Source organism: Syngnathoides biaculeatus, chromosome 11, assembly GCF_019802595.1.
Source record: "Syngnathoides biaculeatus isolate LvHL_M chromosome 11, ASM1980259v1, whole genome shotgun sequence".
NCBI classification, from domain to species: domain Eukaryota; kingdom Metazoa; phylum Chordata; class Actinopteri; order Syngnathiformes; family Syngnathidae; genus Syngnathoides; species Syngnathoides biaculeatus.
In genome coordinates, this window is record NC_084650.1 from 26,706,549 (window position 1) to 26,733,510 (window position 26,962).

Genomic DNA, 26,962 nt, shown 5'->3' on the forward strand with positions numbered 1-26,962 from the left:
ATCTAGTGTCTACAAGTGCTTCTACATGCTATTCAGGTACGTGCAGGGGTCCTCATTTTACGACGGATTTCGGTGTCGCTGCGACGAACCAGTACGTAAATATCAGCCAGTGAGAATAATTGGTACGGACAATGACTGGAAAGATGGATGTGTGGAAAATACTTGTAGACCATAAATATGTGACAACTGAATTTAAAAATAAATTCAGTAGATAAAACACTGGAACAAGAATGGAAGCCTCTGTGGTGTTTATGCTGACATTTGTCACAGAATGCAATTCTGCAGCACACAGGAAGACAAGGAGGCCAGATGAGAACAGATATAGAATTTATTTCCAATATTCCTTGCAAAGAATAAAAGGTGACACAGCTTGAAACAGACAATATAGAATTTATTCTGAACAAGAAGTAGGAAAATACATAGATAGGTGAAAAGGAAACAAGCAGAACCTGTAGTCAAGAGGGGGGCAGGGGGAAGTACAAAACTAGTCCAAAGAGAATTGAGAGGACGGCTAAGTGTACAACAGAAAACATTGTTTACCATTCAGTTCCTTTTTTCAAACAATATACGTTGATTTGAAAAGAGCTGCCTTGATTTCTTGTCTGGGTTAATGGACATTCTACAACATTGTGCAAGTGTTTTGTCATCAGTTATTAATTTCTTTTTTTTTTTCCTTTGCTGGTATTTAATGAATGGTAAACAATAGTTGGTCCAGTGCATAAACACAGTGACAGATCAATAAAATGTACTCAGCTGACTACAGATAGACAATCCTGATCATTGAACAACTAGCACGAGGTCAGCAGAAGGGGAGGAGATGAGCAAATATACAAGTGAAATCAATGCATCAGCTAACTACAGTGAGCGCAGTGTTAAAAGACGTGAGAAGCTACATTAGTCTCCGCATTAAACGCCCCCCGCCCAAAAAAAAAAAAAAAAAAGTCAGAATGTTGAGAGTATTATTGCCATTTTTTTCTGAAAGGATGCAATTAATTAAGTGAAAGTCTAATTGAGTCGATTCAAGGAAAACATTCCTTGCAGCCCTACATTTCATGTCATTTGGATGAGAAATATGATCTGTAACTATGAGAAGCTTTGGTGTGCACCGTAACAAGAAAAGATGCAGCTTGGGGATACTAAATCACTCTCGGCAGAAAGGAACACAACGGGGGGAAAAAAAGCACAACCTTGGAGGCAGCAGTCTGCATTTCACAAGGGAAGCGTGTTAAATTAAATAAAATCAAGCAATGGGATATTCAAAGGGGGTTCGGGAGGGGGTAAGAAAGAAAGAAAAACGATCACAAGAGCAGTCAGTCCGGCGATCACCGGTACATCAAAAGCTCGGCGGCCACGAGGAGGTCAGCTCTGCTGCCCTCACCTTCAGGCACTAGCACTCTCCAGCTAGTGCCAGTCAAAATATCCGCAATAAAGCTGAAAAGTTACAATAACCACGAATTAAAACAAAACCAAAAAAAAAAAAAAAAAATGAAAAAAGGGGAGGGGGTTGAGTCCATAACACCAAAACATATGCCCTTCCTGATTCCAAAAACTTCATTCCGGAACATTCAACTCCTCTACACATCATCTAGAAAGGATTTGGTATGTGGCAGGGTAAGCGCGTACAATGGGAAAGTACTAAAAAGTAGCAAACAATATCATTGAAGAATTCAATTATTTATACATCAACACAATTCAATATCATCTTAGAAAGGAAACATGAGATACATCTTTTATTCACACTTTACAAAAAAAGCTAGCCTTTTAATCTACTACAATACTAATGCCATTCAGGAGAAGGAAAGGGAAAGAAGTGGACACTGTTGGTTTTTCGGTTAAAAACATAAAGGAGGTAAACAAACTGGACAGGAAAGACCTCTGAAGACTAACTTCATACTTCCTATTTTTTTTTGCTTCCCTGACTTTAAAACAAGTGGTGAGGGGTTAATGATTCGGATGAGTCAGGCAGGGGGGTTAGGGTCTACTAAGTGCTCGTTTTCCCGTGCCATTAAAAGCCAGGTCAGGCATTGCTGCCGACATTTTGCAGAAGGGAGGAACCAAAGGAGAACTGGGATCGGGGGGAGGTGGGGAGGGTCTACGGATGGCACAGTAGCTGCAGCGACGTGTGTTTGACAATGATATAAAGTGGTTGCTCAAAAGGGATTTAAAATGACACTGACGAAATAAAGGTTGGGGGGGTGGTCCTCTGGGTGAGGGGCAAATTTGGGTGGCTATTCTTTAAAAGTTGGAGGTGATCTCACCGTGAAAGAAAAGCAGCACAGCTATGCTAATGTACAAAGATGAGTTCATAAAAGACAACTCTGATCTTAAGTAGGGGGAGTCACACATACACATGATTACTGGGGGGAGCGCAAAAAAAAAAAAAAAAAACATTTTTAACATTGTCAGGGCTCGTAAAAAAAAAAATAAAATAAAAGGACAACCAAGTTTTAACAAAACACAAAAAGGACAAACTCTTCACAAACATCTCAGTATTTAAAAATAAAAGCAGAAAAGGTTGTTCAGGCATTTGTCGAATGTTTAGTAGTGCAAGACAACGACTGCTACAATGAGGCACGATGTTTGCTCGGACGTGGGATTCTTTTCTTGGGTGTCAGTCATATGCCACATTTAGATGCCTGTTTGTTGATGGGAGGTGAGCTGGTGGGAATGATGGATGGCAAAGTTGACTGAGCGTCTTATGTACAATTGCCGCAAACAAACCAAATAGTGCAGAAATCAATTGTGTTGTCGGGCTGTAAAAAACAAAAAAAAAATACACTGTGATGGTTCATCTCGAAAAGGAGTGCAAAGTCGTGACAAACGCCATGAACAACCTCTTCTTCTGCTTACGTCGTTTGTACAAGCTGGTCATCAATTTCATCGCAACATCAACGGGATAAAAATTTAGCCATAGTTTACATACAATCTTCTCACAAATGGGATCAGAATTCATTCTTGGTACAAAAAAACACCAGAAAACGAGTCTTCTGTGGTTCATATACAATCATGTAAAGACTGAGTCTACGTTTTTGATTCTGTACAAACACTTGTGGGAAACAAAACCTTAACAAAAACACTGATGTCTGTCATGTGGGTGGGTGTGTGTTGTGTGTGTGGGACTTAAGAAGCAGGAAGATCACTACTGGCCGTCGAGACAGTGCTACAGGTCTGTGTGCGTGTGTGTGCGCGTGTGTGCTTGTGTGTGGTGTGTGTGTGCGCGCGTGCGTGTTGAGCTGGACAGTGGAAGGAATGCTGGTCGTACCACCCATGACTTGCTTTCTTGCTTGCTGACTAGAAGCAATAAGACTAAACCCCCCCAAATGCCCTGAACCCTAAATGAAGTGCAGGTTGAGTGCGCTGTACAGCGCAAGACTTAACTAACACCACCACCAAAAAACAGTCTAAAATTTAGGTTGGTAGCGGTTTCTCAAAGCCTCCCTCCATGCTGTGTGAAGTGTGGGAGCTATTGCACCAGGGCCAGGCCGGGTTAGGGGGTCAGGTGTAGCACCACAGGAGGCCATGAGCACTCCGCAGGGCCCCGAGCACCACAAAACGACAGCGGGGAAAAGAATCTGTCTCCAATCCCGACAACCAGCTCTCTTTCCCGCACAATGAAGGTGTAAAGAGTGACACGTCTGCCGTCTTTGCTGGTTTCAGGTTTATAAAGGACAGACAGACAAACAGACCGACCTACAGACACACACACACAAACACACACACACACACACCGGCTCGGAAGTTTCTCCGCTAAAAGCGGCCCTCCCTCTCGCGTCGAAAAACGCGGGATGAGCTACCATCCTGTGTAGCGAGAGAAAAGAATGTGTACAAATGGGTGGGGAAAGGGAGTCCAGAAGACAAAATAAATTGGACTGAATTGAGCAGTTAAAAAAAAGAGGAAAAAGAAAAATATAGAATATCTATCATACGAAATCCCTGTTGGCCAGACCTCACTGTATGAATATTTTACAGGTTGTGTTTTTTTTTTCTTTTTTGCCTCTCTCCTCTGGGGGTGGCAGAGGGAAGAGCTGGTCGTGGGAAGGCAGAGAGCCCCCCTCCCCTCCCCTCTGGTGGAGTGGCAGGGACTCACTACCTGCGTGCAGGCAAATGGAGGCCATTGACCTGGGGGGGTATGTTGGGCAAGAGCAACTCCAACTGGGTGAAAAGACTGAAGTGGTCAGAGGGGATGTGGGGGTGCGGGCAGCCGCTGACATTGTTCTCTACCAGCCAGTGAGGATCCAGGGGACCCAGGATGCCCAGGACGTTCAGGTGAGGCTTGGAATAGAAAATGTAGTCGATGACACCCTAAAAGGAGACACGCAAAAAGTCAGGACCAGAGCTGCCAACTTGGAGAAATATCTCCCCAAAACAATTAAGCCTGAATTTCCACATTATTTTCCAATTATGTCAACAACATTGATGCAAGACAGTTTTTACAGTTTAGAATTTAATGTAATAAAATACTCTGCATAGTCTTCAACTGCATTTGTTACCCTGTCATTACAGTATAACTGTAATTTATGGTGTATAATTCACCCCCCCCCCCTCAAAAAAAAAAAAAATGCGTCAAAAGTGTGTATATAACATTTTGGAGCTGCAACTGATGAATAGAATTTCCATTAATTTCAACATGAAATGTTACTTGAAACATTATTCTGGAGACACGGAACAAATTAAACTTGTAACCTGTGAGTCCAATGTACACTGATTCCAATCCCACCTTTGCAAAGAAGAATTTTCTCAAATAACTGCAACCAAATTAAGGAGAAGGCTGGACATGAGGGACACAGTCCAGGTGTCATTCTCGCGCATTACCTCAAGATGAGACTGGCTCATTGAATAGAAACAAGGTCAGGACTCCCACTAATAAACTACATTTTATCAAACAGCAAGTTGGATTTTTAATTATTATCCATCCATCTATTTTCTTAGCCGCTTATTCTCACAAGGGTCACGGGGAGTGCAGGAGCCTATCCCAGCTCTGACACCTCACACCCTGAACTGGTTGCCAGCCAATCGCAGGGCACATGGAGACAAACAGCCGCACTCACAATCACACCGCGGGGCAATTTAGGGTGTCCAATTAATGTTGCATGTTTTGGGGATGTGGGAGGAAACCCACTCAGGCACGGGGAGAACATGCAAACTCCACGCAGGCAGGTCCAGGATTGAACCTGGGACCTCAGAATTGTGAGGCCAATGCTTTACCAGCTGAGCTTCTGTGCTGCGACTTTATTTATTATATTTATTAGATTTTTTTTTTGTCTGCTGATCTGTCAAAATATTGTGTCATGGTGTAATAAGTACTGTGAGAAGTGCAAAACAATATAACAAAGTGTGAAACACATTTTGAAAAACAATTGTACAAACCCAAAACCCTTTCACATTTTAGAATACATTAACATAAGCAGAAACTTTTACAGAAAGCAAAAATTACAAAGGAGATAACTCAGAAAGGGAAGGTCGAATTGGAAAAAGTTTCTAAGAAATCCCACGCCCTTTCTCTGCAAGACACAACCTGCTTCAACATTATTGGCTACTCCATTGTTGAAAGGATAGGCTATGGAGATGTAACTAGACTTCCATTCCAAATAATAAAAAATAAGTTTATTATAGTTATGTTTAGGACTACGATTGGGGTGAAAGCAGTTTAGGAGGAGATAAAGTTAGGATTATGTTGGTTAAGGCAAGCGCACATCGAGCGCTGCCAAACCCAACTGGACTACGGTCCAGTGTGCGTGGTTCGGCAACGGTTTCCTCGAGCTGCCGATCCGTCGGCCACTGGTTTTCATGCAAAAACATTATAATCTCTACTGCACAGTGTCTTTGTTAATATTCAGACATGTGATTTGACTGAATGAAAAAAAGACTGAAAAATAGCTGGGGGTCGGGGTGCTGCAACCATGATCAAAGGATGATCAAAGGACGATCACTAATTTTAACGTGCAAGTTTTATAAATTGTATAATGAATTAAATATATCTAGTACATCTATAAATAAATGCTAGTCTGTTTTCAAAATGTACACAACATGATCGTTCATTATTTAGGTGCATACCTTTACTCCAAAAAATTACAATTCAAGTCAGTAAATTACTAAATTGAATTCAGATTTACATCATGGCATGCAAGGGTGCTTTCATAGCGTGTATATCTTATCCATTCAAAAATGTTTTATTTTCTTCTTTTAGTAAATGATTGAAACATGAATTTGACAACATTTATTAACATCATGTGTCATTATCAGTAAATAATACAGACATTTTTACAAGTAATTGCTTCTGAACACTCACCTAGTTATTGATTACCCTGTCTGCAACTGGGGTTGGTTGTTGGCCTTGGATTGACATCTTAATGTACCAGCTATGGAAAAGTTTGTTTTCGTTGCTTTCAGTTGTTTGACATGTTTTTGTCGTTTCGCGTCAACCTCTGATGCCGTGAAAACTCTTGATGCATCGTCAATAGCATCCTGACCACATTTGCACAATGCTTTACCAGGTCGATCGATTTTGCGAATGAAGTATCTTAACAGATTGGTAACTTCCTTCTTTCCAAAAATAGATGATTTCTCATTCCACCCAACCCCATCGGAACTTATTTTTGACATATCTATCATTTTTTTTCCATTCGAGAGGCGTCTTTCCTCTTGAGCACCGCAATCGTGTTCACATGAAAATGGTCCCATGATCTGCCTCATATACAACAAGCATTTTCATTGGTCGGGAGGAACACATTCGGCCAATCAACAGACGTGTATCTAATCTTCTACCTCGCTTGCAAAAGTCAGACCGGAATAAGACCGAGTGTGGATTCTGGCACAGGTTACAGTTGGAATATTGCAGAAAATCTATTTTTTAATCTATGCAATTTAAAAAGATGGAATTCCGCCTATAAACGTAAAAATCACGTCTGAATATTAGATCGGGTGTGTCCTTCCAAGAAAATGCGCTGGATTTCTAATAATGTTGCGGTTTGTCTCAATTGTAATTTGTTACGTCTTTTGTAAAAGTATTACTGCTTTTGTTAATCTTTTTTCTGTAATGTAAATGTCTTTCAAATTTTGTGAATTTGTTTTCTTAAATATGTTTCTGATTTCCTCAATGTGCTTTCTGAAATGTAAAAGTGTGTCACAATTTGTTATTTTGTTTTACACTTCCATGCCACCGTAAATCAAGGATTAGGACCAATGACTTCGAGCCTCCTTGCGGTCAATCAAGTTACCTTGAAGTCAAATGTGTAGTTGGTGTAAGGCATCAGGCCGTTCTCGTAAGCGCTTTTCAGCTTGAAGCCGTGGGTGATCCTGCCATTGGACGTGCTGTTCTTGCCATTGCAGTTGAATTTGGTCAGACTGTCACTGTAGCGAAGCTCCTTGAAGTCCTTGTGGGTGCAGTCCACTCCACCCGTACTTAAGTACTCCACCACTCCTGCATTGAGAGGGAGAAATTCTCTTAAGAACCCACGAAAGTCAAAAGGTATTAACGTCCTTGTTAAGAGTGACATGGGTATGATTAGGTTACATCTTATCTGATTTAACTTCCTGTTATATATGTATTATTATTAATTTTGAATTTTTTCATGTGAAAAATGTAAAATTGTAATTATTGTTTTATCTTGTGCAACTTAACTAAAATATTTTCGAATAAGAATATACAAATGCATGAACATAAATAAATAGTGTTTAAAGTGTATGTTTTGTGTCAATTATTTCTCAAGTCATTCTTTTATTGTTTTATTATTTGCTAGTTATAGTATTCTGTTTGCTGTTGTGTGATAATTTTTAGTTTCGATTTGACACCATGCGAACGACATCGTCAGTAATGACCTGCCAAAACAGGCAGATGGAAAAAAAGCAATTATTCATCTTAGCCTTGTGAGCGCCATCATACAGTACACGGTACAGAGATAATGGTTGCCAGTTAAGGACCTGGTAACCATAATAATAGGGTGGGTAGGGTTTTCACATTTGGTTTGGCTTGGCTTGCTGGGACCCCTTTCAGTTGTCAGCCTGTGGAAAAAAAGGGGCCCAGCCCCCCAACATTACCCTTGCCAATACTTGCTCATGACAAACACTGAACATGGGCTCATGTTTGACGGCGTATGACTGTTTTCGGGAGGTGGCTGGCTCCTGCGTTGGGGCCTGTTGGTGGCTGGAGCCCCAATGTTTTCTGGAGGAGGTGGGAGCAATGGTGGTGGTGGGGCACATCGGGCGTGGTGGTCCAGTACCCATGCCCCTCCCTCTGGGACTGGTCCGGGTGCTTCAGTTGGGCTGGGACCTACCTGAGTCCTGGGTGGGCTCAGTGGCATCCTTCTGGACGATCTTGCTGGTGGTTCCGGTTGGAATGGGCCAGGCTCATCATTCTGCAATGTGCTGGCTCATAAACCCTCCCTCAACTACTATTCTGGTTTCTCACATGGCCCCTTGGGAAAATTAATTGGTCACCCTGTTTGTTACAAATTGTATAGCAAATGACTAGGTGTTTTATGGGAGGGTGTTAGTAATTAGGAATGTATATTAGTTGGGACTTGTGTATGTTTTTGTTTGTCTGGCTCCTTGGTGTATCCATTTATAATGATGCGAATACGTAATATACTGTATGTTATCATTAAAGCAGATTTACAAGTTAATGAAATATAGGAATTTTACTGGACTGGACTTGCCACTCCTGATTGAACAGCAGTTGAGAATATTTTATTGCCTAACATTGATTCAGCTTTTCGTACCCTTCAAAATGTGCAAATTGAATCGTGGGCCACACCTATGACTAAATACTGCCACAGTTGGCAGAAGTTATGGCAAATTTATTTGGTTTAGAAGCTGATCGCATCACATCATTTTACCATCCCCAATTTAGTTTAGATTTGCACAGTTATCCAAACCATTCATGCCAAAAAAAAGTGGACCACTGTTCTACATACCAGAGTCAGGCAAAGAGTTGAGGTCAGCGCAGAGCACCAGTGGAATCCCATTAGTTTCACCAGAGACCGAAGACAACTTGAGGCTGCGCGTTGCCTTGTCCACAATGTTCTTCACTTCCGAAAGGAACATCATGGTCTGAACCAGCTTAACATCAGAGTATTCCGGGTCCCAGTGCATGTGGGCGTTGGCTACCAACAGCAGTTGCTTCTCCATGCCGTGCAGTGACTTTCCAGCTGCAAAGATAGCAAGCCAGAAGTGGCATACAAGTTCAAAACAACTACACAAGTATATGGTGGTAGCATCTACTCACAGGAGACTTCCATCATCTCTTTGCGGACTTCGAGCAATACAGCAACCCCGATGTTGTCCTTCGTCATCACACGGTTCAACATGGCTTCTGAGCCCTCTGAGTTAGCCATTGCCAACTGGTTAAACTCCACTGTGTGTTTCTGTACTGCACTAAACCTATAAATGAAAAGATGTGAGGGACAGGGTCAGGATTAATCAAGAGTGTTAAGTGTCATGCATCTCATGAATTTACAAGCATCCTAACTCACAAAAGAAGGCTTGAGGCATTCAATTAAGGTGAAAACATATGGAACACTCCAAAGCAGTCATATTTTTGTCTAAACCTGTATGCTGGAATACACCTTGTCTTTTTTTTCCCCATTGTTTCTATTATAAGCAGCGTGAAACAGAGGTTAAGAGAATGCACAGCAACCTGAGGGTCGCCGGTTTGTATTCCTGGACCGGGTCATCGTTGTGTCCCTCGGTAAACAGACTTAACAGGACACTAAACAGGCATTGCCTACCAATGAATGTGGTTGAACGCTTCTTGGTCGGCACAAGCTTGATACGTTGCGGGACGAAGCTCATAAAACAACTTAAATGAATATCATATTTTCCCCCCTAAAAATGAATTTAACTATCATTAATGTATTCCAGCCCCGTTACCCCCGGATGCCAAAGCTAGGCTAAAGGCATCTGCCGCCTGAAAGCTCGGCTCACGGGCCACCGCCGGAGCTCGCTCGTCAGACTCCGTGTCATTCTCGTCCGAAGAACCATCTGTGGCTGCCGGCCCAGAGCTCCAGGGGGCCTTTGTTTACGCACTTAAGTCGCGGAGGCCTACGAGTAGTCAGACTCCGCGTCATTCCACCCAAAGAACCATCCGAATATTCAACATTAATTACAGCCACAGGTTCAAATCTGTATGAAAGTATTTTTCCACGATTCCGATCAACCGATACTGCTATTTCTTCATCAGATGAGGATAAATCCAAGAAATCAGCACTGGACATAATGTTGTCCCATGGAATCGAGCTTTTGGAACGGCACGTAACACAAACGTCACAAACGCCCACGTACATCATGTGACTCCTGAAAATGGGAGCGCGCCTGAAAATTCGTAATTGTCGACAAAAATCTTCTCAAAACACTATTAAATGAGAGAGGATTTACCATAACATTGTCAAATTAGGGTACATATTACATGACCTATTGGATACACTGTTCATGCAAAGCACTGGATTTCTCCTTTAAATGATGAGGCCTAGTGTGTGACAACTGGAGATGGAGTCAGGCTGGCCGGTCAGAGATCAATGAAAGCGTTTGGGCATAAGCCAGCAGCTCTTTGTGGGTGTCCTCATTTTGGATTTGTAAATCTGACTGTCTGTCCCAACAAACAGTTGAAAGCACACTGGCTTTCACTGGCCATTTGAGAAAGGCTTTACAGTACCTTAGCTGCATCATTATTATCTGTCCAGAAGAAGGCAGGGTACACACACCCTGAACTGGTTGTCAGCCAATTGACCCCTCTGTGGATATTGCGCAATCCGAGTCACTGACCAATCAGAGGCCAGAGATCTGAATAAACCACGCCCCTTTTTGCTACCGCCATTTTCTCAGACAACATTGCATGGTCCAGTATAGGTTTTGTTAGCGTTTTATCGCGTATTTGGGTTATTTAACAAAAAATATGGTTAAGAAGTGTAGTCACGGACTTTGTAATAGTGACGACAGGTATCCTGAAAGGCTAGTTGGTGGAGTTCGATTCGTACCCTTTCCAAAACCGAAGACCCAGTACGAAAAATGCATTCGATGGATCAAACTTTGTGGAAGACCGCATCATCAACTAAATCCATCGAATATCAACTGGAACAGATATGTTTGCACGAAGGTATGCCTTATATTTGATTTTCAATAAATGTCTCGTATAAATGAATTTGAAGTTCTTCGCTAGCATAACATTGCTACGTGTGAACGATTGACACACTTATTCTTTGTTGAGAGATATTTAGTGATGATCCGACGGCACAAACGTGTCGCTTTGTTGCCGGCTCGCGGCCGAAGCTTAACCAGACTGTGTTTGCACGAAGATATGCCCTATATTTGATTTTTAATACACGTCTCGTATAAATGAATGAGACGTTCTTCGCTAGCATAAAATTGCTACGTGTGAATGATTAAATGAAATCAGAAGCATGGCGTCTCTCTCAGTTAAGAATGTATTGTATTTAGAATCTATAATGTATCGTTGATTTGAATGAAATCAGAAGCATGGCGTCTGTCTCAGTTAAGAATGTATTGTATTGTATTTGCCATTTTTACTAATTGTTTGTCTTACGTCAGCGCACGTGGAGTGACGTCACTTCAGGAGGCGTGGTTATGTGCCCTGTACGGAGGGGTCAATTACAGGGCAGATAGAAACCAGAAGTCATACTAACAATCACACCTTGTGGAAAAGCAATGAATGCATGTTTTTGGGATGTGGGAGGAAAACGGAATAATCACACAGACAAGAGGAGAACGTGCACACTGGCGGGGCCGAGATTTGAACCCCGGTCCTCAGAACTGTGAAGTAGACGCCTCAACCAGTCGTTGACCGTGTTGCCTGCATATTTATTATTTTTTTTTTTTAATTCATTCGAGCTGCAGCTCCAAATTTTGGCTGGCAACACAAAGCCCCCCAAAAACGGACCGAGAAACACTTGCTCATACACTTGAGACAGGAACCTCGTATGTCCAGTTATTCATAAATCAAGTTACTACTGTATTATCAGTCGATGAAGTTTTGAAAAAAATTACCATATTAATGATAGTACATTGGACAAAAAAAATGACAACATACTTTTCTGTCTTGTAGAAAATTGCACAGCCATCCACATGTTTGCGGTCCGACTCTGACATGGTCCTAGCTCGTGACTTTGGACTGAAGAAGCCATCATAACCCTGTTCCTTCAGCTCAGGGAAGAAATAATTGTAGTACTGCTCTGTCTCCACTTCCTATGTTTCACAAGGAGCCACGGGTCAGAGTGAACAACGGGAAGAGAAGGCGATGAGGACAAATATGTTGTCAAAGAAACATCTCTCTCTTGATATATATATGACATACACACGCACACAACAGTTATCAGAATGACAGGAGGCACAATAATGCACGACTCACCTGCAAACTGATGATGTCCGCATTGCAACCCATAATCTCCTGCATGATGGACTTTTTCCTGTACTCCCAGTTTAGAGCCCAAGAGGGGCAGTAGCCGTACAGCTGCCTTGTGGCGTACTTATCACACAACACATTGTAGCACATGACAGAGAACAGTGCTGCAAAGGGGAAGGCAGAAAACATTTTAGTCCCTCTCATACAGTTTTGAAAACCTTAATTTCTCATGTATAATAGGCTCTAATGCACACGCCTCAAATTGACTCAGAGAATCTGGAAAACGCTTCTTCCTATGTATACTGGATACCCATGACTTTTGATTTGCATGCAATAAATGATAGTGACAATCCCCTCCTATTTTGCTTTTCTAATGCAGTCTGTTTTAGTCTTATGTGTAATATTAAAATTTGCTTCTTTGTTGTGGTTTTACAATTTTCATATCTATCACCCCCCTGCTTTGAAAATTTCATGTGCGAGCCCCCCCTCGACTGAAATTTCTAGTAGGGGGGACTCAATCTCCCAAAAAAGAGACAAGTCCCAAAAAGTTTGAAAACCACTGTACTTTACTGAAGAATTAGTCAACACTACAAGTGCAGTGGCAAAACTATACACGAGGGTGCATCACACCCTCAATACTTGCAGAATTAAGGAGTAGAGAATTAGGTTTTAAATGTGAACCCAAATAAGATGTAGACTTGTAAATCGTGAGATTTAAAAGTAATTGATGGCTTCTCGAGAACTTATATTCAAATACTTCCTTTGCAATGAAGGAATTTTTACTCCACATATATATCATGAACACTACTGGTGAACATTTATTAAGGAGAAAAAGGTGGTAAGTAGGTTTTCATTCACAGTCTCCAACGTTTTGGGAAAAAAATGAAAGCACTAGTGAGAATGAGTCATGTGCTGCAATTTTATTTGCAAATCGTATCATTCAAACAAATAGCTTATTGCGTAAACTAAATTTTCACTTCAATAGTCCAAGGTTTGTTCCATTTGCCGGGTCCATTGAGGTTTCTACAGAGTGTAAATCGACTTTCCACTTTTTCAGTAAATCAGCATTTTTTACCCTTGGCTTAAAAAATAAAACATTTAAAAACTGGATTTGTGTTTACATCATTTGATTTTACACATTTAAGTATGATGGATATAAAAATAAGAAATCAGAAAGGGGCAAACACCTTTTCACGCCACTGTATAAAGGCTATTATGTGCAACGATGACGCATTGGTCCAACAGTTCATTCTACTTGATGCTATTGATTCCTTACGTTGAAAGAACATCCACAAAACTGGTCTTTCATAACCTTGATAATTAGTGACGCACCGAAATGAAGTCTTGACGGAAAATCAAAAATGAGGAACCCGAGGCCAAAAAACGAAAATTACCAATCAATCGATTTATAAGCATTTCATGAATAAAAATGCAACATAGTGCTTTACATTACTTGAAATACATAATCAAATAAATTTTTTTATGTATTTTTTCAAAAATAAATTTATTAATGAAAATGTGACAAAATTGCATTTAAGGTGATGACTGCAGAGCTGTTAACCTAGAGAAAATCACTATGAAGTATTTGTCTGAATTTTCATATTTTTTAAATTAAAGATTAGAGAACAACAACTGTAGAGAACAAGAACATTACTGTGGGACATTTATTGCACAGTATTATTTCATTTCATTCATTCCTCTATTGGGATCTCCATTAGCGGCCTGGTGAAAGACTGATTAGCACATCCGTCTCAGAATCCTGAGGACCAGAGTTCAAATGCGGTGTTGCCTGTGTGGAGTTTGCATGTTCGCTCCGTGCCTGCACGGATGATCTTCAGATATACCGTTTTTCTCCTAAATCCCCAAAACATACATGGCTGTACAAATTGCTTTTAGGTGTGAATGGTTGTTTATATGTGCCCTGGCGCTGGCTGGCGACCAGTTCAGGGTGCACCACGCCTCTTGACCAGTCAGCTGGGATAGGCTACAGCTCTCCTATAACCTGAGTGAGGATAACCGGTCTACAAAATCGATGGAAGGATCTCCATTAGCTTTGGATAACGCCATCTCTATTTTTCCTGGAGTCCACATCCACCATTGCTATCTTTAAACTGGAACGCACCATTACAAAAAAAAAAAACACAACAAAAACAGTTAAAAACATCTCACAACAATTACAAAATTATAATAGATAGGATATATAGATAAATAGGATTTTAAATATGCATCTATTCCATTTCACAACATATTATGCTAAAACACAGGCGTAGAACTCAAGGCCCCGGGGGCCCACCACATAATTTTATGTGGCCCGCGAAGGCAAATCATGCCTGCCATTTCCCGTGATTTTTGTACCAACGTTGATATATTTGAAGAATTTTTTTTCTTACCAAATATGAACAATAGTTGAAAAACCTTTTGATTTCTGATTCCAGAACTGGTTCATAAATTTCATGTGTAAATATGATGACACTGTTTAAGATTTTAATGGTTTCACAGTCATAACGGCCCTCTAAGGGACAGCATGACTACTATGTGGCCCGCAACAAAAATGAGTTAGACACCGCTGTTCTAAAACTTTCTAAATTAGGGCATCAATATTTATTTTAATGCATTTATTATATCAACATTGTATTGACTGTATCCACTAATCCTGGCTGGCAACCAGTTCAGGGTGTACCTCACATCCTGCCCGTTGACAGCTGGGAGAGGCTCCAGCACTCCCTACAACCATTGTGAGGATAAGCAGCTAAGAAAATGGATGGGTGGACTAATCCTGCTGAAATGATGAAAATGTTGTGGGACTAATAAAGGTGGCGAAACCTAACGGGACAAGCCGAAAGAAACTTACTTACTTTAACAACATACCAACTTTACTGGAATTGACGGTGTATGATTAGTTTACATTTATAGTGAGTTATGGCACGTTATTATCAAGCAATCAGTTCTTGTAGGTTCAGTTAAATACAGTGACCTCTCAGTTAACTCAACTGGATATTCAGCAATAATCTATAGGGCATTACCTATTAGAAGATTATTCTTTAGTCTTAAGTGTACACGTGTAGCGCACTAGCCGTCAGTGTTCCCAACATAACGTGATGCTTTTGATGTTATTTTGATAGTTGTATTTCAGTTAAAAAACAACAAAAAAAGTCATTTGAAAACTTTTAGGGTATTTAAATGTTCTGGCCAAAAATTCGGTGCATCACTACTAAGAACAAGCGCTTAGGAATTCGGCATTATACATGGTTGAGAAGTCTTATTGGCATTCACCAAAATATCATCCAAAAGCTTTGAATAAAGAGGTTATCTTGAACAAATGGTACAGTATCTAGATTGTAAAAAGGAGTTGTGATGTGACAGATGAGGTTAGACTGAAATGATGTACGCAAATGAAATTGTGATCTACAGTGAAAGCAGGGAGCAGATGGAGGAACACTCAGAAAGATGGAGGCGGCATGCGCTGGAAACGAGATTAGCAGAAGTAACACAAAATACATGTGCATAATTGAGAGCATTGGGAGGGGAAAAAAGGCTAGTGGTAAGGACATAAAGAAAAGGATCTAAGCAAGTTGGAACTAGTGGAGGAAAGTGTCAGATGTGTTATGTGACAGAAATATCTCTGAGAGCAGAGCTGGCAGAAATTAAGAAAGTGGAGGTTCTCTTTTGGGTTGACCTGGTTGAATAGGATTAGAAATTAGCTCATCAAAGGAACTGGCAAGGTTAGATGTTTGAGACGAAGTTAGAGAAAGCAATCTTTGATAGTTTGGACATCACAGGAGAGAGCATATTCTATCTTGTATCGCGTTACTGAGATGAGTGTTTTGGTAGAAGAATGATGAGGATGGAGTTTTGAAATTGGTGGTGGCACAGCATTTATGTGTGTGTGGTGTTGTGTTAACCTAATTGTAGCACACCACACACATAAAATACGACCAAAACTGTCAAATGCCTGATTTGTTAAAATTTTGTGTGTGTGGGATATGTCACAGATTGATTTAAAGATTTTTTTAAATCTTTGTGTTATGGACGGAGCATTACAATTCATTCTAATTCTGTGGACAAAATTACACTACACAAGCGTTGACATTTACCCAAGAACCACCAGCCAAGCGAACTAGATTACCACAACATCCATCCATACAATTTCTGTGCCGCTTCCTCTCAGAAGGGTTGTGGGAGTGCTGGAGCCTATCCCAGCTATCTTCAAGCAGGAAGTGGGGTAGACCGGGAACTGGTTGCCAGCCAATCACGGGACACAGAAACAACCATTCAGACTCACAGTCACACCTATGAGCAATTTAGAGTCTTCGATTAATCCATGTTTTAGGGATGTGTGAGGAAACTGAAGTGCCTGGAGAAAACCCATGCAGCCATGGGGAGAACATGCAAACTCCACACAGGCATGGTTGGAATTTGAATCCTGGTCCTCAGGACTGTGAGGCAGAAGCTCTAACCAGTTATGCACTTTTCAACAACATTTAATTTTTTTCTTCTTTCTTGATGACTTAAAGTGGTGGGCCGTTTGGGGTGCCCACTTCATGAGGGACAGCAAGGAGGAGGCAGGCACAAATGCGTTCCTTTCAGGATTTGAAAGATGCACGTTCTGGCTAGTTCAACCTGTACTGTGACTCTCTATCCTTGACTTTGGATAAAAGTGTCAATTTCAAATAAAACAGCTTGGGTTTTGTCATGAATGTCCAGAAAAGGCCCCTCTAAGAGCTACTTTTGTTTTACCCAGTTTGGTATCCGGTCTGTTCATATTTGGGTAAGTCAGCTTCCTTTCCTCTGATTACTTGCCCCGATGTAGAACACCCACTTCTGAAGCGCACGTGTGTTCGTTGTGTTCACAGTGCTGACTTGGGTGAAAGTGAAGTGGAAAGATCTTCACTAGTAACGTAGATAAGCTCAAGAAATTGGAATGACCTGAGTTCAGGCCTCTCGGCAGAAACATTTCTGGGAGACAGTATTAAATCCCAAATACCCGAAAAAGTTGGTTGAACAATATATGTCCTCTTCAAAAGAGTGAGTTGTGGAAGAGACGGATAAACACATTATGCCAAAATCAGACTAAAGGATTTCTGCCCCAATATTGGGCTGATTAGCTATTCCAGGCCACTTCCCAGATAGGGCCTGAAATATTTTGACATTAACAACAAAACCTCTGACAGTGTGACATAATCCACCAGCAACAATTTGGCCCTAAGATTCCAAAGAGAAAAGCCTGTGCTCATTCCATATTTTTATAGAAAATTTCCCAAGATGCCAGCCATTTGTCCTATTGCTAATAACAACACTAGTGTTAACATACCTGATGGCCGTGCTCGGTCTGGTTCTTGGAGAGAAATCCATGATCGTGCCGGGGGCTGCTCTGTTGGTACTGGGTTGTGGGAGTAAAATAATGTTATTGTACCTGTATGATGACAGCTACATTTATGTACAATTTATCCTCACACTACAAATTGTCCATTTTGCAAGCAAATTCTGAAATATGGATGGGGTATCCAGAAATGGGCACTTACTGCGCTTGATGGCCCCAGCCAGATTGTCTAACAAGTAGTTGAGCAGTCTTCTCGTGCCATCCGGTTCCTGGTACAGGCTCATAATTTCTTGTGCAAGTGGGTTTCCTGGGGTGGGAAAAGCAAAAAAGAAAAAAGAAAAATTACATTTTAAGTAAGGGGTAGCTGCGCCTGATTTTAAACAGCTACTTACCTTTTAACCCCAGTGTTTGTAACTGAAACAGTTTTCCCAATTCAAACGGCAGAACCCGCAACTGGTTGTTATTTAAAAGCAGTTCCCTGTGGAAGAAAAACAAGTAACTGTGACCATCAAGAATGTTTTCTCCTTTGCAACAAGTATTAGATTATTTCACATGGAGGTTAAAAGGAGACTGGGCTTCCAAGCATAAAAAAAAAATTTATAAAAAAAAAAAAGAAAAAAAAAAAGGAACATTGTGAGATGTGTGGTTCTCCGCAACCTGTCTAAAGGAAGGGATGACACAAAGATGCAAGATGACACACCTGAGAGACACCATGTTGCCGAGCTCTGCCGGCAGGCTCCTGATCTTGTTGGATGAAAGATCCAGGTACACCAAATTGTGAAGTTTGGCAATGTCTGGCGGTAAGCGTGACAACGAATTGTCACTGAGGTGCAGGGCAGTGAGGTGGGTGAGAGACCAAAGGGCAGTGCTGAGACTTCTTACTCGACCTACAATAATATGGAAGGAAGGTTGTGTTCCCATTAGGTTTTCCCAGAGCAACAGTTAACTAGTTTCTTGACACTTTTGCCATTTCACAGGGGCTGCTACAGCAAAGTGGAGTATATAGAGTAGAACAGTCCAGAGCTAAAACGGAGCAACAGAGTAAGGTAACATTAGCATTTGTATTTACTTTGGCTCTTTCTAGCTGTAAATCTTCCAATGTTTCAAAAGTGACAACAAATGGGCAATCACCACTGGTTTGATTTAGATAAGGCATGCTGATTAAAATACTTGCAAATTTTACATGGACAGAAAAACAAAAAAAACGGCACATCCACATTCAACAATTACCCAACCTTGCTGCTTTCTGTTTGCGTACCACCAGGGAAATGCTTGCTACCTAAGCTACCTAAGAGCTACAGCTATCACAGACAAATATGATGCACAGCCACAGAGGCAAACGTTCACTTCGGATCCTGTGTCAACGTAGCATAAATCACTAATTATTGCCTCAAACATATATTGCTGACAAGTATCATTATCACGGAGGGAGGACAAGCAGTAATTAACAGGAGAAAGAGGGGGACACGAAATCACGAGTTTTTTCCGGACTAAATAAATAAAATAAATCTTTACTGTGGTGATAACACCAAGTTAGTGGATCACGATGCAGTGAGCCACTGGGAACAGAGCATTAATTCTGTAGATACATAAAACAGGGACCCTTAAGGGAAAGTTAAGTGTTTATTACATTTACTAAACCAATAAGTTAAGGAGCTAAACACCTCGCAAGGGCTTGCTCAACCGTGGCGATGTTTAAGACTTCAAGAGCCTTGTTCGGAGCTATGTTTGTTCCCCACATAAACAGAAACGTAACTGTTTACTAAAATGTAAAGAGCGGTACACATACTAACTCTAAACAGTGGTACAAAAATATTCAGCTAATAGTTGACAACAAATATATTTTAATGAAAGGTGAAGGTCTCACAGTCCTTCAGCTCAAGGGAGGGCCTTAGTTTCCATACATGGTGATTTTTGCATTCATTCAAATTTGGCAGGCTTCTTAAACACACCTGTGTCACGTCACATTTATAAGCCATTTTTTGGGCCTTTTTATCAATGACTTTATACCTCTGTGCCAAATGTTTAATATTTGTTTTAAGTAGGAGTTTTGTCAACGGAGCCTATTGCTCTTTTGTTTACATTTTTTATTAACTAATACATTTTATTTACTTTTCTATATTACAGTGCCAATGATCATAATTCTTTAGTGATAAAACCTAATTAAAGTAAACAGCACTATAGTGGCTCCGCAAAGCAAGCACCGTGATATAGAGGAGGATTACTGTATCTGTATCCGTACTAAATTGCAGGGCCTCACTATTCCGGGGCTAGAATTCATTCTTTCCAGACGTGCATACTGAGACTCATATGGTCTCAAGGGCAAAAAAGATTAATGCATTTATTAGTGGCAGGACACTACAAATGGATTTTGGCTTTTCCTGTATGGAAATTGTGCCCCGATGTGCTCTTTTTGTGTCTGCTAATGATCCACACGACTTTCTGATACGACACTGAAAATACACTCCCTAAAACGCTACAGTAACAAAATGATCGGTATTTAGTTTTGAGAATTGATGATCTGGTATCAGAGCCATCAATATTTGAGACTGTATTGATCCTTTAACAGACAGTGGATGGTGCTCCAGCCGGCATCTAATGGCATTTCATCACACAACACTCAATGCTGTTTTAGTATTTGTGTATTTTAAAAACTACAGTCGGGATTATGCTGCGAAAACACGACAACAGGAAGTGAAACAAAGCTGTAATGCAAAGGTCGGCGAGCTTCCCCCTGAACTCCAATGCGTGAATAACTGCTAACTTCTTTGTCCACAATTATACTGTTTTAACATTATGGAAATTATCTTTGTAAAACAACTAATGATACGTATCAAACTGCTCTGTCTCATGTCCACCATTAATGAAACTGCATCAGCGTCACTTCATACTGCCATGGGTGTCATACCATACAGCCACAAGTCCTTCATTAAAATAATCTTCAAAACGTTCCCCCAAATGTTATTTCTTAATTCATTTTATACTAAAATTTTTTTCCCCTTCAATCAAACCCACCACATATGCTGGTATTATGCAGTTACATAAAGTGTAGCATTTATGAAGTCAAAAAAACAATACACACATTTAAACACAGGCCTGCCTTTTTTATGCTTTGCTTTTGTGTGATCCGTTTAGTCAGCCACTGCTTGTTGCAGATCAACTTCATATTCACAATAAAATATTTTGCAGATATAGCAAGTCATTGTTAATCTTTATTATATACAAAGCTATGGTCTGCCAATTGCACAAGACTACACACATGCATGAGCCACTGCTACAAAAGAAACGGTTAGTGTAGAGCCCTGTAAATGTTGGATTTTACGTTTGAATATCTTTGGATTCAATATTTGTATTTATGCAATTTTATTTTTTAAATTCAGCACAAGAAATGTTTAGATTCAACTTTAAACCCCACCCCCCCAACCACCAGATACCCATCACCATAAATAGATTTCGGTTTTCAGGGTTGGCACTGGGTCATGAAACTTCTTAGCCAGTGTGGCTAAACTATTAAAAAATTTAAAAACTCATGTAGTTAGCCACAACATCACGTGTTTGTGACTAAATGAAAATGTTCACGTGAAATTTTATTAGGAGAGGTTCTAAGTATTGACGCAGGAAATTTTGATTCGCATGCATGGCGAACATGGGCAACATTTGCTTTGCCACATCCTGTTTCAACTACTGGTAGACGAGATGCCAAACAGGCAGTGAGCTCCCGAGTCCTGTGGGAAACACGACATCCATCCATTTTCAAAAAGCCTTCTCAAATAGTTGTAATAAGAAAACTGTTCTTTCAGTAGAAATAGGACAGAAAAATACAAATATTTGTGTTGCTGTTCCTGAAATTTTTAAAAAGTGGAAAAAAAAGACAAATTGTTCCTAAGCACCCAGCATCTGGATCTTCTGGTTAGAGTGCTGGCCTCAAAGTTCTGAGGACTGGGGTTCAAATCCCAACCCTCCCCTATGTGGAGTTTGCATGTTCTCCTCGTGCCTGCGTGGGTTTTCTCAGGTCACTCCACTTTCCTCTCATATTCCAAAATTATGCAGTAATTGGAGACTCAAAATTGCCCCTAGGTGTGATTGTGAGTGTGACTGTTGTCTGCCTGTGTGTGTGGCCTGCAATTGGCTGGCAACAAGTTCAGGGTGTACCCCGTCTCCTGCCCAATAATAGCTGGAATAGGCTCTTGCGACCCTTGTGAGGATAAGCAACTCAGTAAATGGATATATGGATGTTCTGTAGTGGAACAGTGGACAACTGGTTAACAGTTTCCTCACAGTTCTGAGGACCAGGGTTCAACCCCCCCCCTGTGGAATTTGCATGTTCTCCCTGTGCCTCTGTGGTTTCCCTCCAGGTATTCTGGTTTCCTCCTACATACCCAAAATCTGCATGGTTGTTTGACGACTCAAAATTGCCCGTAGGTGTGAATGTGTTTGTTTATAAGTGCCCAGCGATTATATGGGGACCACTTCAGGGTGTACCGTTCCTCTCGCCTGAAGATAGCTGGGACAGTCTCAAGCACACTTGCCAACCTTGTGAAGACAAATTGGTACAGATGATGGATGTATGTTCTGGGAGTGAATTTTTCAATTTGCAGTCATTGCCATAATTGTAATTTAATCAATAACTGTCAAAATAATTCCTGTGGTTAGTCTTTCGGCCTTGGGTTCCTTATTTTTGGTTAAGTGCTGTAATTGGGATTTTGCTTATTTATTTTTTATTAGTTGTGTTTGGGAAAGAAAATTTTAAAGTTGTGTTTCCATCCGTGGCACGGTGGTTCAGCTAGTAAAGTGGTGGCCTCACAGTTCTGAGGTCGCAGGTTCAATCCCGTACCCACCTGTGTGGAGTTTGCATGTTCTCCCCGTGCCTGCATGGGTTTTCTCAGGGCACTCTTGTGTCCTCCCACATCCGAAAAACACGCAACATTAATTGGACACTCTAAATTGCCCCTAGGTGTGATTGTGAGTGCAGCTGTTTGTCTCCAAGTGCTCTGTGATTGGCTGGCAACCAATTAAGGATGTGCACCGCCTCCTGCCCATTGACAGCTGGGATAGGCTCCAGCACCCCCCACAATCCTTGTGAGGATAAGCGGCGAAGAAAATGGATGGATGGATGTTTTTCATCCATGTTTATTTAAAAAAAAAAAGAAAAGAAATTCCACTGTTTTGGCATTCAGGTAATGTTATTTTAAGCAATTTCTCCATCTTTCTCTCTCACACAAGGCACTGAAAGAGCTTGTATCCCTAAAAACTAGGGACGTCCCAATGCGATCGGTTGTTTGAAAATTGGGGTCGATAACATGATTTGTTTTATTCCTTTCTTAATATTGGAATTATCACAAAGTCCCAAAATAATCCAAACGTACAAATATACAGCAAAATGGAACAGTAATATCTTTTAGGGCCACAACCCTAGTGACATTAATCAGGAGAGAAGATGAATGAATGAACTTTTTGGGGTACTTTTAGTTCCAGGATAACATATGTGACATGCAGATTCTGTGTGCTTGTGTATACATGCATGCACGACACACACACAAAAACTCTGTCCTCCCTTCGCTTGCTTTAAACACAAAAATACGATCACTTTAGAAGTCGGTATGTTAACACCAACAGCCAATGGAAAACCCCATTAATTGGCCAAGTAGAATTAGCATTACATTCCAGGTAGGACTTTCCTTCCAATAACTAATATTCATACACAAAATCCCTAGTACCACATAGAGACAGGAATATAACAGTACTCACAGACATACAATCTTCCTAATCTCTGGAAAACGAGTTTATGATTTATCAAAAAGTTCTTCTATTCTTGTTTTACTGCCAACGTGCAGCTGCATCCAAGCACTGCACCACACCATCCCTAAGAGGCTAAGGTGAACAGTGCAGAAACAGCAGTTTTGAGTTTTGGTAGTTCTATGTATCTGATCGAGACTTGGTATCAGCAGATATTTGAAATCAAAGATGTTGACTTGGGAGCAAAAAATGCCACAGGGACATTCCTTTAAAAAAAAAAAAAAAAAAAACGGCAACAGAGTTTTATATATATGTACTTAGATGTGACGTTCAATCAGATTTGTCAACTATTTCTAACCATTTCCTACACAAACTTTTCAAAACATGGTTCATAATGTAATTCAGGACTACCCGGTCCAACAGATGCTTCCTGAAAGCTTGATATTATTAATAAATCAACAATGAGGAAGTTGTAAAATGGCTGTGCACCTTTGTGACTTCTTTTCCATGCCTCAATAGCTTTGTGTGTTGAAGTTCTTTTATTTACTTAGGAGGGTTCAAACAAATGTGACATTTAACCTTCAGAAAAATAAATGTAATCTTGTGAATTAGTTACTTTGAAATAGATTTTAATTTTGACAGTTCAAGCGGAAACAGAAGATCAGAATGAAACATCCATCTATTTTTGAGCCGCTTATCCTCACAAGGGTTGTGGGAGTGCTGGAGCCCATCCTAGCTATCTTTGGGCATGAGGCGGGAGACGCCCTGAAATGGTTTCCAGCTAATCGCATAGGACATAGAAACAAAACAACCATTCGCACTCACATTAGCCTCTTTGGTTAAGAGACCATGATGAAACCAGATTGCCCGGAGAAAACCCACATGTGCACAGGGAGAACATGCAAACTCTACACAGCCAAGGCTGCGATTTGAATCCCAGTCCCCATAACTGTGAGGTAGACCCTTTAACCTCTTTTCACCCAGAATGAAATACGAAAATGAAAACAAATACCTTATTTGTTGATACTATTGTGGAGTTTAAGACCAAAATGGTCCCACATGGTGCAAATCGATTTTTTTTCTTTTGGGCTCTGTATGGTCGCGCCTTGAGGGTGAAAATTGTACTTCAAAAGATCAATGATTCTTTTGGCACAGAAACATTTCAGAGACTGATGCCCTTCCTAACAAAACAAAGATTTTGGCACACGTCATTTAGTGACAGGTATACGCAAGCAATACGGTGGCTGCACCGGCCATGTGACTTTCTTATTAGGGATACTTGCACCACCACGGGGTTTCAACCTACGAGTTTGACACGTGAGGCGACGCATTCATATTTCTGGACTTATCCCTAGTGATGAGAAATTTTCCGATCGTGTAAATATTATACCAGTGAAAAATATTCCAACGCATGGTCTATTCTGTCACAAAGAGTCGAGCCACGCTATGAAGACTCATAAGTAGCTTCTTTCAACTAGGCATTTCCGTGCTTTTTCGAGTGTACATACTGTCCCAGGTTTTAACACAATTTAACTCAGTGTAGGCACACAGCAGTTCTGCTATCTGGGATAGTTAAATAAAACAATGACGTGAGGCTGCTGGCTTCCCATAAATGACCAATTTATTTTACATTCTGGAGTATTATATATTTTTAACCTTCGATTAACAAAGCATAAAACCCTCTTAAATATATATATATATATATATATATATGATACGAGTTCCGAAAAAACAGCAAACACAAGCCTGCCCGGCTGCCATCTCATTTGCTGTTCAAAATCAAGTGGCTGGCCTCACAGATAAAAGTGGTTTGCTACGTGATATCACCACAGAAAGATGGAGGGGGGAAACAATCTTGTATTAATGTAGTTTACTTTGTTCAAACACATGAGTAACATGTCAATTATTTTATCTTCTTGTAGTTTTCACCAAAGAATGAGTGGGCTCAAGTAAGATAAGATTAATAGCTACGCATTAGATGATTAGTCCGTATTGAGGTGGATGAATAGGCCTTAATAATGTGACTAAACGTGTTCAGACCAATTTTTGGTGTGCTTTGAGTGAATTGTAAATAATACATTCAGAGGTGGGGTGGGATCAGTCATCAAAATCTGAAGTACGTGGCATAAAACCAATACCCACCACTAATTTCCAGCTCAGCCCAATATGACTTCTTCCCATTGGCTGCCTCTTCGCTGGGCATTATTGTGTACATCCGCCTGGGATCCGGCGGGTCATATTTTTCCTTGGGCATTCCTGTAACACTAGAGAGAGCAAGTGAGAGAGTGAGAGGGATCAATGCCATTAGGATAGCTGGAAATAATAATAAAAGTTGGAATGCCGAGTAGAATAATAATAGAAGTATCAATTACAACCAGTCAGTTTATACTCAAAGAAAAAATAACGTCTGCATAATGAGCAAAATTACTCAAGAGAAATGTTCATCAAAAACATGACCCAGGACACATTTGGGATCCTAAGTTGGGGAAACCATGACCTGAAGGATAGCAGAGAGGAACGCTTTGGAAAAAAAAGTTATGTGCAAATATTAAACAGAGACACGAAAATCACATGTGTCTGGAAAATAAAACCGCGTGATGAAACTGTCATCCAACAAGCTATAGTGCATGAATATTATATTTTTCTCACCAAGTAGCACAAATCAAACTCAAGGTAATAATAATAATAATAATAATGCCAGCAATAGTCAAAACAGTTGGGAAAAGCATCTTTTAACCAATATAGTCCGAGTATTTCCAGGATTTATTTTTCCTCACTGAGGATAGCTGATTAGCCAAGCTTAACCTAAATAGGTATTTGTTGGCCACGAAAGTATACATTTCACACAGCTAACATTAAGACGATCTCGCTTCTACATAGTCCGATGGGGAAACGGAGTACCCAAGTGTGTTCGATAACGCTTTCATAAGGTTTGTTCTGTCTCACGGAGACGATCAAAGCCAGTGAGTCTAATTTATAAAAAGATGCAGCACAATTGTTTACATAACTGCCTTGCCACTGCCTAGCGAACAACACTAGGCCAAGAAACATCGCAGCAGCTAGGCTATCACTAGCTAGCCTATGTAAAAGAAGGCACCAAAATCATGTAATTAATAATAAAGTCCACGGACACTTACGAAAAGACAGCAATACCACATCTGCGATGAATTTCGAGCTATTTTAGCTGTAGCGCTCGTTCGCTAGCTAGCTAGCTAGCTAGCTACAAGCTAACAGATCCAATTATTCGAAACTGAACGACTTGCCATTCATATAAGTCTTGCTTTGGGGTTAAAAAAAAAAAAAAAAAAAAGACCGATAGATTTTCTGAAATCCAACGCGACCTAAAAGGGCGACAGGACGAGTGGAAATGGTGTCGGTTGGAAGCAAAAGAGTCTAGTTTATACCTGCAAGAGCATACCAAATGGCGAGGATGACTGCGTGCTCTCTTTTGTTTTCTAGCCACTTCTCAGCCGTTTCCGCTGCTGCTGTATTATGGCGACCGTGGGGATTTTTTTTTTCTCTCTCTGCTGATAACGGCGAGCGCTCCTATTGGT

At 40.6% G+C, this 26,962-nt stretch overlaps 1 protein-coding gene across 3 annotated transcripts; it reads right to left on the reverse strand.

The window, feature by feature from the left end:
• Nucleotides 1-318: 318 nt before the first annotated feature.
• On the reverse strand, nucleotides 319-26,947 carry cnot6a (CCR4-NOT transcription complex, subunit 6a). 3 transcript variants are annotated; one of them, XM_061835248.1, is made up of 12 exons: nucleotides 26,813-26,947; nucleotides 25,551-25,672; nucleotides 18,373-18,559; nucleotides 18,065-18,150; nucleotides 17,875-17,979; nucleotides 17,664-17,732; nucleotides 12,359-12,516; nucleotides 12,041-12,195; nucleotides 9,224-9,378; nucleotides 8,913-9,146; nucleotides 7,218-7,420; nucleotides 319-4,302 (listed from the first exon to the last, which is right to left on the reverse strand). In XM_061835248.1, exons 2-12 carry the CDS (start codon nucleotides 25,660-25,662, stop codon nucleotides 4,087-4,089), a joined length of 1,680 nt encoding a protein of 559 aa, XP_061691232.1. In that variant the 5' UTR covers nucleotides 25,663-25,672; nucleotides 26,813-26,947; the 3' UTR covers nucleotides 319-4,086. The 3 variants fall into 3 exon arrangements, with proteins under 3 accessions (XP_061691232.1, XP_061691234.1, XP_061691233.1); XM_061835250.1 differs by having other exon boundaries at nucleotides 26,827-26,893; XM_061835249.1 differs by lacking the exon at nucleotides 26,813-26,947 and adding an exon at nucleotides 26,546-26,777.
• Between the last annotated feature and the right edge of the window lie 15 nt (nucleotides 26,948-26,962).

Excerpts from the sequence above, each read along its gene's own strand:
- cnot6a (XM_061835248.1), bottom strand. The coding sequence starts at position 25,662 with ATGCCCAAGGAAAAATATGACCCGCCGGATCCCAGGCGGATGTACACA. Across the intron at positions 12,196-12,358 it reads CGGACATCATCAGTTTGCAG|GAAGTGGAGACAGAGCAGTA; the intron begins GTGAGTCGTGCA and ends TGTGAAACATAG. Across the intron at positions 4,303-7,217 it reads ACTACACATTTGACTTCAAG|GGTGTCATCGACTACATTTT; the intron begins GTAACTTGATTG and ends GTCTCCTTTTAG.